We start from the raw sequence: 17,362 nt of genomic DNA on the forward strand, positions 1-17,362 counted from the left end.
CACAAGATCTTTTAAGGCATTATTAGATAATAATTTTAAAACTAGAAGAAAAGAAAAATAAGCAACCAATCCAAAATTGTTGCATTATATACAATATTTGATTAATTAAAATAAAAGGGGTCTATGTTATCCTATTACCATGAATTAAAAGACTAAATTACTTTTTTTTTTATACATACATTTCTCAATTTTTAAAATTAAATGATTAATTTTTTTATTTTGAATTTTTAAGTTAAAATCATTTTCGTAGTTAATTGAAATGAAGCATTTTATTAGTTTGATAAATTTAACATATATGTATCAAAACCATTGATTTTTTAGGAATAAATCACATATGCATTAATTTTAATATGATATAAGAACAGATAAAAAGTTATCTTTAAGGATATTCTTTTACTTTATAAAATTAATAAAAAAATTGAATAGATGAACTTTCAGATTGATAAAATAAAAAATATAGGGCTTAAATAATTGATTTTTAAATATTGATAAACATATATTAATTTTGACAAAATATTGAGATAAAAAAATATAATTTTAAATATAATTAATATTACACATTAATAAAAAAATCATTTATTAGAACTCAAAAATAGAATCACGGGATAAAAATTTAATTAGATGATACTCAATTTCACCTAGAAAAAAAAAACCCTAACGTTTCAGGTCGGCCTCAATTCGGCTCTTTGTTAAGAGTCACTCTCTTCTTAAAAGGTAAAGTTTTTATAGAAAATTACTATTAGCGGCTACAATTCAACAGACCGCCTTTTACTATTATAATCACAAAATTTTTATTAATTAGCCAGCAGACCACCTCACAAAATTTTCATTAATTAGCCGGTGAAATTTTTTATCAATAAGCCAATTATTTTAAAAAATATTATAATTAATTTCATTCTCTTACATTATAAAAGTCAATAATCACATGAATAAATATATACAATTCTTATATAATTATTCTTGAATTTTAATCAATTTCGTACATTTGTCCTATTTTTCATAGCTATCACAAACACTAATTATCTCATATTTTCTTTCTTATAAATTTAATCAATTACAACACAATAACACGTGGCACATCAATAATCTATCAAATTAATAAAATCATAAACTGATAGGCTGTAATGCAGGACATTTACGCTATATTTAACATAATTTATTTAAAAAAAATCAACTAAATTCTAATAAATTCATATATAATTTTAATTTTTAAAATTGAAAATTAAAAATGAATTCTTTCATTTTAGATAAAAATTTTAACTGAAAATTAATAAGTTAAATTGAATTTTTATAGTTTTTTTTTAATTTCAAATAATGAATTAATAAAGAAGTTATACAGTCATGCATTTTTTTTCTTGCTTTTTTTTATTTTTGTTCAGAAAAGGCACTCAAATCTTTCTGTCACATGCTATACAACATGGCTTCCCTCATTTGAATTTCTCTATATATATCCTTCAAAAAGTATATACTTTACAAAAGAGGGAAAATCCATGATTCTTTTAATTTATAAAAAAGCAAAATCTCAATAATATAAATAAAAATAGATTAATCAACTAAAGTTTTGGGCCTGAAAAAAAGAAGGCTGTGGAACTTATCATTGATATTCAGTCTCAAATTGGATGCACATGGATTAATTTTTTTGAACTATACATTGCTTGATATCATCCACTCATCAACTCTTTCCAAAATCATTCACAGCCGTAGTCTGATAGATATCAGAATAAATCTAAGAGATTTCAAATTTTACTCTCTCAATTTCTAATTTTTAATTAAAAAAAAAATCTTTACAAAATTTAATTTAGAGTTGGATCACAGATTATGTGTGGATAATCAATGGATTCACTCTTTCTAAGCATAACCCCTTCTAAGATCACTCTCTGTATAAGCTCTAATTAGATAATGAGGTTTAATTATCTCATGCTATATAAGTAGGACCGAGCAGTATTCGGTTCAAAACGAAAAAATCGATCGAACTGAATTAATTTTAAAATTCGATTTGGTTTTTTATTCAATTCGGTTCGCTTCAGTTTTTAATTTTAAAAATTTCAGTTATTTCAGTTCGATTCGGTTTTGATCAGAAAAAAGTAAAAAAAACCGAATCGAACAGTGATAATAATATGTTATTTTCAGAGAAATTAAATTATATTAAAATTAAAATATTTTAATTAAATTTTAAAATGTTAAAAATAAAGTGTAAAAAATAAAAAATTATTAAAAATCGAAAATGATCAAATCGAACCGAATCGAATCGGTTCGGTTCGATTCGGTTTTTGATCAAAATCAATTCGGTTTGATTTTCATAAATACTAAAATTTTGATTTTTGATTTATTTGGTTCGGTTCGATTTTGAATCAAACCGACCGAATGCTCACCCCTATATACAAGACATTTAAAGATATTGAGTTAAAAAACCTAAACGGAAAAATCAAATTAAAATACTTTATTATTTGATGACCGCTGGGTTCCTCTATCCCGGTCAAGGGTCAAGCCCGCGGTAAGGGCCCATCATCCGAAAGCCCACACATTCTCTGCACTGACAGGTCATGTCCTTTCGATCCTCGATACCAGGCCCCCTTTGAATTTCTCAACCAGGTCGGCCCAGGCTTCACTGCTCTTCGGGCCGACCCCCTTTGGACCCAGCTTTGTTCCTATCTTCCGGCCCAGCCCGGAACCAGGAGGAAGATTCATCCACCTGTCTTGTGGGCCCACCTACACACGCACTGGGAGAATCAAAGGCTGTTACGCATGGAGCAGAGATCTGATTCCCTCGTACGTCCGTATCAACGTAGCAGAGACAGGTGGACCAACGATATACGTTCTGTTAGCACGTCACTAACAGACAAAAGGAAACATATAAAAGGAAAAATACTCTTCTCTATGTCTAAACTTTTTCAGTTTTACAGAACCCATTGTAAACACTATTTCTCTGGATCTCAGATCATCATTATTCAATCTATCAATATTCGAGTCAGATCATATAATATCTTAAATATATATGTTTCTGATGTTTTGATCTAACGTATTTAAGAAAGAGAATAGTTTAATCAGTTAAACATTAAATAAGTCAATTATTAATTATTGATGAGTCGATTGAAAAGTCTCGATCATAATACGCATAGCTTAATATGAGGAGATATGCAACTAGATTAATTGAATATGAATTTTGGAAAGATTGGAATAATCATGAGAATGCATGGTCAAAAGATTATAAGTATCACAAATGATTGGAATTTATTTTTTATAAATGAAATATTATTGAATAATGAAAATTAAGAAATAAAAAAAAATTAATTAAACTGAATTCTCATGCATTTTTAGATTCTAAATAAATGATAAAAAAAAGTTGATTTGAAAAGATTGGAATAATCATAAAAAGTTGATTTGAAAAGGGAATGTATAAATCAAATCCATATAATAATTAAGGTAATTAAAGGTTATAATAAGATCATGATGGCTGCAAATTATGGCAATGGCATGCTTGCATCCCTAATAATAATTGGAGTGTGAAGTTAGAAAAAATAAAATAATTTTTTATTTAACCCTTATTTAAAATCAGAAATTATAAAAAATATGATTTAAAAATAATAAGAATAATAAATAAATTAAATTTATTTATTTAATATAAAAGAGTATGATTTTAGTTGTTGTAAGATTTGAGGTGGGGTATGTGTGATTAGTTAGATATTCATGCATGGTTTGATAGATCACATGTGACTGACTGCATAAAGAAAAAAAAAAAACCCTAGAAATGGACATTGTGGAACTATTTGTTAATACAATTTTTAATTAGAGAATAATGATTAACATGGCATCTAAAATAACATGCCCATTCACTTCTCTAATCATTTCTTAAGTTTTACCTTCACTTTCTTGCTTCTTTCCATCATATGAAACTCAATATTTTTAAAATTTTAAACCGAGTAATTCATATTAATCGAATCAATACATCTTAAATAAAAAATAATATATATATGTGTAAAGACAATCATTCATACATTTTAAATAAAAAATAATATATATATGTAAAGGCAATCATTCCATCCATTCGATTTAAAATTAAATAAAATTAAATTGAATAAATATAAATTTTCGCAGTTGTCAAAATCAAATTGACTATTTAATTATTTTATTTGCAAAAAATAAAATCTTTATCCATTTTATAACATTACCTATTTAATCTTTCTATAAATTAGAAAAAAGGAATAATTATGGTTTTAAAATTATATAGATCGGATAGTCGTGTTTGAAATTATACAAATTAATTAAAAATAAAGATATTTTAATAATTGCATACATTAATAGCCGTTTAAATAAATAAAAAGATAAATTAATAGCCGTTTTAATAATTGAACTAATGTGCTTTTAACTAAGTAGATAATTTCATTAAATTAAAAAAAAATCTAAATAATAATTTTTATTTGTTCATTATTTTTCAAAAGGGTCTTCTTTTATTTTTATAGAACTTTTGTTAAACAAAAATTTCTCATCTCTATTAAGAAACAATTTTTGTAAGAGCTAATTAAAACAAATTGATATAATTTGATATTAAATTTTAATAAAATAATTATTTTGTTAATAGAATTAAATTTTAGAGATTAAATTATTTATTATTAAAATAATAAAAAAATTAAACTATGAGTTTTGCTTAAACCTTAAGGGTAGATTATACATTATTCATTAAATTATGCTATTGGACAAGGCAAAGGACATATTAGCAATTAAAAAAAATGGAAGGGACAAATCTGTAATAACACTAAGACATGGCGCCATCTTCCGCTTATATAAAACGGCCCACATGAAAGCGCCAAGAACACAACAAAACGACCTTACAATTAAACAAGCCACGAAAAGGAAGAGAAACAAAGAGATCAAAACCCATCAAATCAAAATCAAATCTCTTCTTCTTCTTCTTCTTCTTCTTCAATCATGAATCCATCTCCATCCAAGACCAAGAAGAAGCAAACCCACCAGCAACCGCAGGCACCGACGCAAGCTGCTGCAGGCGGTGCAAGGTTTCTGGGTGTTCGGAGACGCCCATGGGGAAGATATGCTGCGGAGATAAGGGACCCTTCAACCAAAGAAAGGCATTGGTTAGGCACATTTGACACAGCTGAGGAAGCTGCCTTGGCCTACGATAGAGCCGCCCGCTCCATGCGCGGCTCTCGAACTCGCACCAACTTTGTTTACTCTGATATGCCTGCAGGTTCTTCTGTCACCTCCATTATCTCCCCTGATGAACAGCAACAAATACAATCCCTACAGCAGCAACAACAAGCAAATAACTTCTCCTCATCAATCTTTGTTTCTCCCTCTCAGCCTGACGCAGCCTCCATTATTAATAACCAGCAGGATTTCAGCTTGTCACAATGCCATTTCTCCGACGAGTTTTCTTCATTGGATGGAGGAGACATCTGGGGTTGCTCCTCCATTACTACATACAATTATCATGAACAAATCCCAGTCATAACCAACGATGAACTTCCTCCATTTCCATCTGACATTTCTGGCAGCTTTTCGAGCTCATTTGATTCAGGCATTCAAAGTGGATGGAGTGATACAAATTCATCAGGATTTGTGGGGCTTGAAGATCAAACTACAGGTGGATCATATTTGGGGTTTGACACCAGCGAGTACGTCCACAGTCCGCTTTTTAGCAGGATGCCACCAGTTTCAGAGACGGTACCAGATGGTTTTGATTTGGGTTCCTCATCTTACTTCTTCTAATGATCAAGCTGTGTTTGGCTACTGTATCCTGAGTTAATCTCCTTTGTTTTCTTATATTTTTATTATTTGAGTTTTGGGTTGTGAGTATGGTGAGAGTGAAGTGAAAAAATTATATTTATCGGAATTGGGTTGGTAGCGAATTCAACTGATGGGTCCACAGCCTAAAGTAGAGAACTCAGCCCGTTCTTAGTAACAGTTTTTTTTTTTTTTTTGTCTCTTATGTTTTATTTTGAAAATTTTACAATTTTCTTTCTTTATAAGAAAATGAAAGAATATGAAAAATGCATATACTTATAATAATTAAAAATATTTTTTTATTTAGGAATTTTTCATAATTAAAAGTTAAATCATTATAAAAAAAATATTTAAAATTTGGTTTGCTTATGTTATTTATTTTATACTAATATAAATATATAATTATTTTCTCATGTCATTATAAATAACTATTTTGTTAAATAATTTACCGATTTTAGTTATTACAACATTATGGTGTAATTTTAGTTATTACAGCTTATTAATTTTTAATTTTCTTTTTTAAAAAATTAAATAGATATTTGTAACTCTTAATTTTATTAAAAAAAATTTGTCATCTTAAATTTTAAAAAAATCCTATGACATATTTAAACTGTTCAAAAGCGTAATAAATATAATCTTGAAAGCATGGACAACAAATGGCTGTCGATTGTTAATGATGGAGTCAATTTATCCAATTTAGATAAAAATTATATTTTTTCATATAAAATTTAATATTTATTCTCATTATTTTTTTAAATAACTATTTATAATGATATTTAATATTTTTTATATAATTATATTTAGACAGACTTTTTATTATGAAGAAAGAGAAATTAATAATATTTTAAATATATTGAATTAATCAGTTATATACAAGAGAGACTATTAATACTAAGTATATCTCACGTGCAATACATGGTTTAAAAAATAAAATAACACAAGAGTTCTTAAAGAGTTTAAGCTAAAACAAAGTACATCCTAATAAAATACAATTACAAAATAGTATTTAAAACAATACAATTCAGTTAATCAGATCATCATTCATATTCTTCTATACTCCCTTCAAGTTTGAGCTGGGAAAAAAACCAAAAACAACTTGGAATAAAAGTGTTGGTGTTGTGCAGCTGATAAGGGCTTGATGAAAAGACCTGCCACCCGGTTTTGACTGGAGACATATGCAGTGCACAGGAAGCCTTTCTGAAGTTGCTCTCGAATAATATGGCAATTAATGTCTATGTGTTTAGTCCTCTCATGAAAAACAGGGTTTGCTGCAATTTGAAGAGCTGTTTTGTTGTCACAGTAAAGCTAGACTGGAAAATCAAGTGGAACCTACAAATTTTGCAAAATATATGAAATCCAAAGTAATTTACAAATAGTAGCAGTCATGGCTCTATACTCAGACTCAGCAGAGGACTTAGATGTTGTTGACTGTTCTTTAGTTTTATAAGGAACCAAGAAAGATACCATATCTTGTAAGAGTTTTCCTGCAAAAATAACAGGATGCCCAATCTGAATCATAATATGTTGTGATTTGAAAATTGCACTGAACAGGAGAATGGAGACCAATAGTAATAGTGGCTTTAAAGTATCTCAAAATATGCATAGTTGTCTCCTACTGAGGCTTTTTTGGAGCAGACATAAACTGACTCAGATTACCTTGTAAGAGTTTTCCTGCAGAAATAACAGGATGCCCAATCTGAATCATAATATGTTGTGATTTGAAAATTGCACTGAACAGAAAAATAGAAACCAATAGTAATAGTGCCTTTCAAGTATCTCAAAATATGCATAGCTGTCTCCTAGTGAGGCTTTTTTTGGAGCAGACATAAACTGACTCAGATGCTGGATAATATAACCTATGTTAGACCTAGTGGGATTAACATATAAGAGTCTGGCAATCAATCTTCGATAGACATCAGGTTCAGGTAGTGGGTCACCATGCTCAGGTGATAAATGTAACCCTCTAGGTAGAAAAAAAAGATACTAGTTTACCATGCAATGTACTAGTATCTTTTAACAAATCTGTAATAAATTTAGATTGACTAGTGGCCTGATCAGACCTAGCTACCTCAAGCCCAAGAAAGTATTTGAGATGCCCTAAGTTCTTGATGGTGAATTTATCATGTAAAGCAGTTTTAATATGAGAGATGTCATTAACTGAAGTACCAATAATGATAACATCATCTACATAAATTAAGAGAGCCATGAAATAATCTGTAGAAGTTTTGACAAACAAACAGTGATCATAGTAGGATTGTGAAAATCTCAAAGATATGAGAAACTAGTAAACTCTATATTCCATTGTCTTGAGGTTTGTTTCAAGCCATAAAGAGATTTTTTTAAGTAGACAAACTTGCCCAGAAGGGTCTTATGATAACCTTGAGGGGATAACATATAAACATTCTCATTTAAATAACCATGAAGGAAAGCATTGTTAATATCAAGTTGAAAATAGTCTACTGTTTTGCAGTAGCTAGGGCAATAGGAGTTCTAACAGTGGTAAGTTTGACAACAGGTGCAAACCTGTCTTTATAGTCCAAACCCTCAATTTGATTATAACCTTTGGCAACTAAACATGCATTAAATCTTTCAATCTCACAATTATATTTGTATTTTACTTTATAAACCTATTTACTTCCAATAGCCTTTTTTTTCTTTACGTAAATCAGTAATTACCTAGGTACCATTCCTTTCTAGAGCTAGAAGCTCTTACTGCATACCTGCAATCCACTGAGCATCAAGTGATGCTTGTGCATAAGTGGATGGCTTAAAAACAGTTGCCACATTATGGACAAAAGATTGATGATGTGGGTTAAAACATATATTTGATGTGGGCTGTGATGAAGTGGAAGCAAAACTAACAAAGTCCTACAGCTAAACAAGTTTATTTCTGACTATAGTGGACTTCCTAACCTGTATAGAAGGTGATTGTGATATGTGAGAAGGTGAGGTGGATTGAATACTTTGATTTCTTGCTATAATAGGATTATAAATATTAGTTAGGGAGATTTATAATTTAGTCACTGAGTATTGCCATTATTAACAAGTCAGTCCCTGTATTTTTAGAAACCTATTAAAACGTCCTTATCTTTTCTCTCCGTCAACAAAATAGTCCTTCCGTCTATTTTTGCCGTTAAAAATATAGTAAAAGACTAAATTACCCCCAATTATTTTTCTCCTCCTCCTCTTCCTCCTCCTCCTCTTTTCTTTTCTTCTTCATCAATTCTTCCTCCTTCTTCTGCTTCTACTTCTCCTTCTGCTTCTTCTTCTTCTTCTTCTTCTTCTTCTTCTTCTTCTTCTCCTTCTTCTCCTCCTTCTTCTTCTTCTTCTTCTTTTGCTTCTTTTTCTTCTTTTTCTTCTTTCTCTTCTTCTTCTTCTCCTTCTTCTCCTTCTTCTTCTTCTTCTTCTTCTTCTTTTTCTTCTTTTTTTTTCTTCTTTTTCTTCTTTCTCTTCTTCTTCTTCTCCTTCTTCTCCTTCTTCTTCTTCTTCTTCTTCTTCTTTTTCTTCTTTTTCTTCTTTTTCTTCTTTCTCTTCTTCTTCTTCTCCTTCTTCTTCTTCTTCTTCTTCTTCTTCTTCTTTTTCTTCTTTTTTGGAGGAGGAGGAGGAGGAGGAGAAAAGAAAAGATAGGGACTATTTCGTTGATAAAAAGAAACGATAAGGATATTTTAATAGATGTGAGAAAAGATAGGGACTATTTTATTGACAAACAGAAACGATAAGGACGTTTTAATAGATTTCTAAAAATATAGGGAGGGACGATTTCGTTGACGAAAAGAAACGATGAGGAATGACTATTTCGTTGATGGAAAGAAACGATAAGGACGTTTTAATAAATATGAAAAAAGATAGGGACTATTTTATTGACGAAAAGAAATGATAATGACGTTTTAATAGATATGGAAAAAGATAAAAATGTTTTAATAGATTTTTGAAAATGTAAGGACTAACTTGTTAATAATAACAATATCCAAGGACTAAATAAAGGATTTTATTTGAGGGTAAAATTGGATTTTAAAATTTTTCTCTCTCATTCTTTATCTAATTTTAACGGAAAAGAGGACGGAAGGACTATTTCGTTGACGGAAAGAAAACATAAGGATGTTTTAATAGGTTTCTAAAATACAGGGACTGACTTGTTAATAATGGCAATACCCAGGGACTAAATTGTAAATTTCTCTATTAGTTAACTTATCATCTATACTAGGTTCAGAAATAGGAATAGGAAGCATAAGAAAAGATTTTGGGATTTTAGTGTTTGCGCAAGGAAATATGTATTCACAGAAAAGAATATCTCTGCTAACTAGGATGGTGCCAGTCTATAAATTATATAGCTTATGTGCTTTATGTGTCTCTGCATACCCTATCATAACAGTCTTAATTGATCTTGAGTCAAATTTATCTTTTTGGGAACTAACTTTTGTTGCAAAACATAGGCAACCAAGTTTTCTTAGGTGAGTATAATTAGATTTTCTTCTAAAAAGCCTTTCATAAGGAATTTCCCAATTAAAACCTGCTATAGGCATCCTGTTTATAAAATAAGTGGCAGTCAAAATACATTTAGACTAAAAACTTTTTGGCAAATTGCCTTGAAGACTCAAGGCCCTTGCAGTATAAAGGAGATGTCTATGTTTCCCCTCCATCACTCTATTCTATTGTGGAGTATAAGGATAGGACCTTTGGTGAACAATGCCACTGTTTTCAAACAATTTCTGGCATTTTTTGCTCAAAATTTCATGACCATTATCTGTTCTTATAGTTTTAACTCCAGTATCAAACTGAGTTCTTATTAACTTTAAGAATTTAAACAAGAAATGTGTACTTTGACCTTTGAATTGCATCATAAAGATCCAAGTAACCCTAATATGATCATCCACAATAGTAAGGAACTACCTTAGTATGATCATTCAAGTAGCCCTAGTATGATCTCTTACAAAATTAAAATTCTCATTCAGTCCCATCAAAAACTGCATAAGTCTATTCCTATTGTTCATATCATCAATGGCCTTGGACGCTCCACAGGAATATGGAGGTAAAATTTCTATTGATCCTAACTCATCTCATAGCCTTTTCAGAGGGGTGAAGTAAACTGAAACGAGATAATTTTCTTGATAAATGAGGGAGATTTGTCTATGCAATTCATAGATTTGAGAACCATTACTCTCCCTAAATCTCTATGTAATTTCACACTACAAATCTCTCAAAGAAGTCGTATATATGAAACTATCTACAAAATCCTTTGAGATCGAGTTCAAGATCCAAGATGTGACCATATAGTCACATCTCTTCCACTGTTCATAGAACTCATTATATTTATTTAGCATCGGAATTGTGCCATTGATAAAATCTAAATTTTACTTGGCTCCTAAAGCTATTTGCATAGCTCCATTTCAAGATATGAAGTTTATACTCCCTATCAGAGAAGCTGACAGGATGGTTAGACGACTGCAAGCAAAACGGATCGTCGCTCATTGCATCCATTACTTTGCTTATCTTTTCCCGATCCGAACGCCATAGTTTCTATCGTAGGCACTGGATCTGTCATTCCTCCATTTTCTTAAGATCTAACTAAACGAATTGAGAGAAAAATATCGCAGCCTTCACCGAACCCTAACCCTAGAAACTCGCCCGCTCTAATATCATGTGAAGAAAGAAAATTAATAATACTTCAGATATATTGAATTAATCAATTATATACAAAAGAAACTATTTATACTAAGTCTATCTCACGTGCAATGCACGGTTCAGAAAAAAAAAAAAACACAAGAGTTCTTAAAGAGATCAAGCTAAAATAAGCACAATTATAAAATAGTATGCAATTTAGTTAATAAAGTCATCATTCATATTCTTTTACATTTATTACTTAATTAAATACTTATTAGTTTCATTGTCTCATAGTGCTAGGCTAACACCGTTAACAGAGCTGTGTGGATTAGAAAATTTCTAAAATGAATTATTCATAATAATCTAGCCAAGTCATTTTTGAAAGAAAATAATTTAAATAAATTCTTATAAAATCATGTAAGAATTCAATTTTCTTTAAAATGAAAATTTTTTAAATTAAAAATATTAAAAATTTTCATTTTAAATAATAAATTAAAAAAAAAAATTAAATTGAATTGAATTTTTGTAAAATCTTTAATTCCAAACAAGGTGAATATAAATTCTATATGAATTTTGTTATAATATAAAATATAATTGCTGGCCCCCTCCTTCGTTTGAGATATGTTCTTTCCTGAGTTCACAGATTTTGCTGATGTGGGTTTTGTTAAATCTTTGCTTAAAATTAAGTAAAAAAAACATCAAAATATGATAAATTTTATTTATGAATTTTAATAATATTTACAGAAATTAATTTAAGTAAACACAAGAAAATATAACTAAGAATTTATAATTTAATTTATTATTTGAGTTGGGACCATCTAATTTAGTTTTAGAGTAAAGCAACTTTAATCTATTTTGATGTCATGTAATCCAGAAAATAGGATTTACAGTAATTATATATGTTTTGACGGAGAGATAGATGTTTCTCTCTTTTTATTCATTTTTATTTCTTTTTTTATTATTCTCTAGTGGCACGTAATGACTTTCCTGCTATAGTGCCACATGCCTCTATTATGTAGATCCGTATGTATAAAAGTGTCAGACGTCCTTTCTATATTAGGCAGCTATTTAATTCTATCATGTCCGTTGAGGGCAGGGCTGCAAAGTGACGGGACTTATTGTTCCTCCCACATCACATCACCGGACTGAATCTATACTAGATGGACCTAAATTTGTGAATGATCTGATATGCCCTCTAGGCCTTTCTCAAGACGTTGGACCTGAACTGCCTTTTAAGACCCAGAGTGAGTGTAGTCATCATATTTCATAAGTGTAATTAGGCTTGAACTTAGGGCTTAAGTTTTTAATTTTTAAAATTTTAGTATGGGGTTGTGTGTAATTAGAGGCATTCATTGAAATTTTAATAAAACTTAAAATAATTTCAAGACTTCATTTATTTTGAAAAATATATATTCGTTAAGCTTTTTTTTATTTTTTATTTTTCACGTATTTCAAAACCAAAAAATTATTAATAAAAAATATTTTCTAATTAAAAGAAAATTAAGTCAATTCTATATAAACACCAGTACATTTTAAAGTTTATATAATAGTGATAAATATTTTCCTCTTCCTGGTCCATGATAGATCTGGTTTTCCTCTGGGTCCTTTCTTGTTGGGCTCCCTGATGGGTTTCTCCATATTCTACCTGGTGAAAGGACCTGTAAATAAGAAAGAATGGTCAGGGGCCTACCGGGTGTGCCCCGGCAGAGGCCCTCCGACGCTCAAGTCAGATTTTATGGCTCAGAGTAGTATATTTAGGCAAGGGTTACAGTAAGAATAAAAATGGTGTCCAGGAAGGAGAAGGAAGAAGAAAAGAGCCCCCTTCTGCGTGGCTTCTACCGTGATATATATATCTGTCTCTCTGCCACAATGCTAGCTGTCTTCTGTCGCCTAGCTCCGTATGTACGGATGTGTCAGGCGCCTGCTCCATGCGTAACGGCCATTAATTCTCCTCTGATACGTATGATTCTCCTCTGATACGCATGCGGAAGGACCTACCAGCGGGGCATCTTGGTCATTTTTCCCTTTCCGGGCTAGGTTGAATGGTAGGGCTAAGTTGGGCCTGGTGAGGGCCTGATTACTGGGCCGAGAGGTTTGGACCGGTTTGATTGAGGAGTCTAGGCGGAATCCGGCCCTGTGACTGAGCGGGCTGGACCTGGCTCTCGAGGGGAATATTGAAGCCTTCGGATCATGGACTGTTTTCATGGGCCTGGCCTTTATACCGGGGTGAAGAAATCCAGCGATCATCAATTGCCCCTTTATCTCCTCAGCAGTTATTCCATGACTGGTGAGGGGATAAATCTTTAAACTCTATTCATGACCGTGTGGTCCGAGAACTGTTCTTGTCGAAGGTATCCCTTTCTTGCCTTTTTATTATTTTTGTCTGAGCGTCGGACTCTCGTGTATGTTTTTTGCCCTTGAGTATTTATGGGTTGTCTTGTCTCGAGCGTTTTGCGGGCTTTTTGTTGTCTGGACCTTTCTCTAGGCCAGCTGAGTTGGTTTAGTGTGAGCGGTCAATTCCCGAGGTCGGTGCCTCTTATGATTGCCCCTGATTCTCTGTTTTGGCTTTGTATTTTGGTATGCAGTTTGCTTAAGAATCGCCTTGCCTTAATTCGGTCTGCCTATTGGTTTTACCAGTACTGCGCTCGTTTTCTTGAGATTGGCATGGTGCTTTGGTACTTTTGGCTGTTGTGTGAGATCAAAGTCTCTCTACCTGATGACTCGAGGTCCTTTGGGAGGTCGGAGTTTAGCTTTTTATGGTTCCGTGCCCCAATCTTTTATGTGAGATCAGAACTGTGTTCTTATGAGTTGTTTTTGCTTGTAGCACCGGATGATCTTGAGGATTCCGGCCATTTTTTGCTCCGGGAGATCTTTGAGATCTTCGCCGGCCTTCTACCTTAGTGAGGTCTTCTACCTTAATGAGGTCTTCTACCTCTCCGAGAGGTCTTCTACTTTTCTGAGGTCTTCTGCCTCAGTGAGGTCTTCTGCCTCAGTGAGGTCTTCTGCCTCATTGAGGTCTTCTGCCTCTTTGAGGTCTTCTGCCTCATTGAGGTCTTCTGCCTCATTGAGGTCTTCTGCCTCATTTGAGGTCTTCTGCCTCTTTGAGGTCTTCTTTTGGTAGGACCTCGGTGAGGTCTTCTTTTGTCAAGACCTTATTGAGGTCTTCCTTTGTTAAGACCTCTTTGAGGTCTTCTTTTGTTAAGACCTTATTGAGGTCTTCCTTTGCTAGGACCTCAGTGAGGTCTTCTTTTGGTAGGACCTCGGTGAGGTCTTCTTTTGTCAAGACCTCATTGAGGTCTTCTTTTGTTAAGACCTTATTGAGGTCTTCTTTTGTTAAGACCTTATTGAGGTCTTCCTTTGCTAGGACCTCAGTGAGGTTTTCTTTTGTCAAGACCTTATTGAGGTCTTCCTTTGTCAAGACCTCATTGAGGTCTTCTTTTGTTAAGACCTTATTGAGGTCTTCTTTTGTTAAGACCTTTATTGAGGTCTTCCTTTGCTAGGACCTCAGTGAGGTCTTCTTTTGCTAGGACCTCGGTGAGGTCTTCTATTGTCAAGACCTTATTGAGGTCTTCCTTTGTCAAGACCTCATTGAGGTCTTCTTTTGTTAAGACCTTATTGAGGTCTTCCTTTGCTAGGACCTCAGTGAGGTCTTCTTTTGTCAAGACCTTATTGAGGTCTTCCTTTGTCAAGACCTCATTGAGGTCTTCTTTTGTTAAGACCTTTATTGAGGTCTTCCTTTGCTAGGACCTCAGTGAGGTCTTCTTTTGCTAGGACCTCGGTGAGGTCTTCTATTGTCAAGACCTTATTGAGGTCTTCCTTTGTCAAGACCTCATTGAGGTCTTCTTTTGTTAAGACCTTATTGAGGTCTTCCTTTGCTAGGACCTCAGTGAGGTCTTCTTTTGTCAAGACCTTATTGAGGTCTTCCTTTGTCAAGACCTCATTGAGGTCTTCTTTTGTTAAGACCTTATTGAGGTCTTCTTTTGTTAAGACCTTTATTGAGGTCTTCCTTTGCTAGGACCTCAGTGAGGTCTTCTTTTGCTAGGACCTCGGTGAGGTCTTCTTTTGGTAGGACCTCGGTGAGGTCTTCTTTTGTCAAGACCTTATTGAGGTCTTCCTTTGTCAAGACCTCATTGAGGTCTTCTTTTGTTAAGACCTTATTGAGGTCTTCCTTTGCTAGGACCCCAGTGAGGTCTTCTTTTGTCAAGACCTTATTGAGGTCTTCCTTTGCTAGGACCTCAGTGAGGTCTTCTTTTGCTAGGACCTCGGTGAGGTCTTCTTTTGGTAGGACCTCGGTGAGGTCTTCTATTGTCAAGACCTTATTGAGGTCTTCCTTTGTCAAGACCTCATTGAGGTCTTCTTTTGTCAAGACCTTATTGAGGTCTTCCTTTGTCAAGACCTTATTGAGGTCTTCCTTTGTCAAGACCTCATTGAGGTCTTCTTTTGTTAAGACCTTATTGAGGTCTTCTTTTGCTAGGACCTCATTGAGGTCATCTTTTCTTGTATCCGAGAGATCTTGGGGGTCCCGGTCTTGAATCCGGGAGAACTTGGGGATCCCGGTCTCGTATCCGGGAGATCTTGGGGATCTCGGTCTCGTATCCGGGAGATCTTGGGGATCCCGGTCTTGAATCCGGGAGATCTTGGGGATCCCGGTCTTGAATCCGGGAGATCTTGGGGATCCCGGTCTTGAATCCGGGAGATCTTGGGGATCCCGGTCTTGAATCCGGGAGATCTTGGGGATCCCGGTCTTGAATCCGGGAGATCTTGGGGATCCCGGTCTTGAATCCGGGAGATCTTGGGGATCCCGGTCTTGTATCCGGGAGATCTTGGGGATCCCGGTCTCGTATTCGGGAGATCTTGGGGATCCCGGTCTTGAATCCGGGAGATCTTGGGGATCCCGGTCTTGAATCCGGGAGATCTTGGGGATCCCGGTCTTGAATCCGGGAGATCTTGGGGATCCCGGTCTTGAATCCGGGAGATCTTGGGGATCCCGGTCTTGTATCCGGGAGATCTTGGGGATCCCGGTCTTGTATCCGGGAGATCTTGGGGATCCCGGTCTTGAATCCGGGAGATCTTGGGGATCCCGGTCTTGAATCCGGGAGATCTTGGGGATCCCGGTCTTGAATCCGGGAGATCTTGGGGATCCCGGTCTTGAATCCGGGAGATCTTGGGGATCCCGGTCTTGTATCCGGGAGATCTTGGGGATCCCGGTCTTGTATCCGGGAGATCTTGGGGATCCCGGTCTTCTACCTCTGAGGTCTCTATGTCTCAGGGTCTTCGGGTGAGATTTAGAATTTTTCTGCAAAATAAAAGCTTGCACAGAGCGTATATAACGCGGATGCTCGTTGTTAATTCAATGATATTCATCAATTAATAATATGTCGCACATGTCACTTGGTTTCATTTTTCAGATGCATGCAGGTATTAACTCATGCAATTTTAGAGATGCAGCGAACAATACTTTTGCATGTGTAAATTTTCTCCAGGATTTTTCAATCTATAGAACATAGGCAGTTATCAAGATATCTGAACTTATAGAGGCATATTTTGATTAAATTTAGTCTTACTATTTACATGCGAAACATGTCTTTTAATGATCTATGAAGTCATTTGTATTCGATAATATTTACTTAAAAATGACTGCCAATAACTAAAGGCATTCTTGAAATTCTGAAGCAAAATAATAAATATACACAGCAATGTGCGATTCGGGTAACTGGAGCATATATATGTCACGAGTATTTAAGATAAGTAATTAAGGGCTTTGTAAATTTTTCAAACAGTAATTGTGTTAATGTCACGTGGCAAGTTGTGTACCTTATTTCAATATTAATTGGCATGATTGTCCAAAATATAGCCAGCAGTGCAGATTCTCGAAAATCGAGTGAGTGCCAGTTCACGCTAATCCATGGTGTGCGGGTTCACGCCGATCTGCTCACATGGTATCTGATTAATGGTTTTTTAATTAGTCAAAAGACCCCAATTCATCATGGAGGCCCTTCTTAAGATCTGGTGGTCCAAAGTT

At 33.7% G+C, this 17,362-nt stretch overlaps 1 protein-coding gene across 1 annotated transcript; it reads left to right on the forward strand.

Moving 5' to 3' along the window:
• The first annotated feature begins 4,874 nt into the window (after positions 1 to 4,874).
• Positions 4,875 to 5,751, forward strand: LOC110613170 (ethylene-responsive transcription factor LEP). Its single transcript, XM_021754174.2, has one exon. The coding sequence runs from the start codon at positions 4,927 to 4,929 to the stop codon at positions 5,722 to 5,724; it is 798 nt and encodes a 265-aa protein (XP_021609866.1). The 5' UTR covers positions 4,875 to 4,926; the 3' UTR covers positions 5,725 to 5,751.
• Positions 5,752 to 17,362: the final 11,611 nt, after the last annotated feature.

The sequence above is a fragment of the Manihot esculenta genome, chromosome 4, assembly GCF_001659605.2.
Source record: "Manihot esculenta cultivar AM560-2 chromosome 4, M.esculenta_v8, whole genome shotgun sequence".
NCBI lineage: Eukaryota > Viridiplantae > Streptophyta > Magnoliopsida > Malpighiales > Euphorbiaceae > Manihot > Manihot esculenta.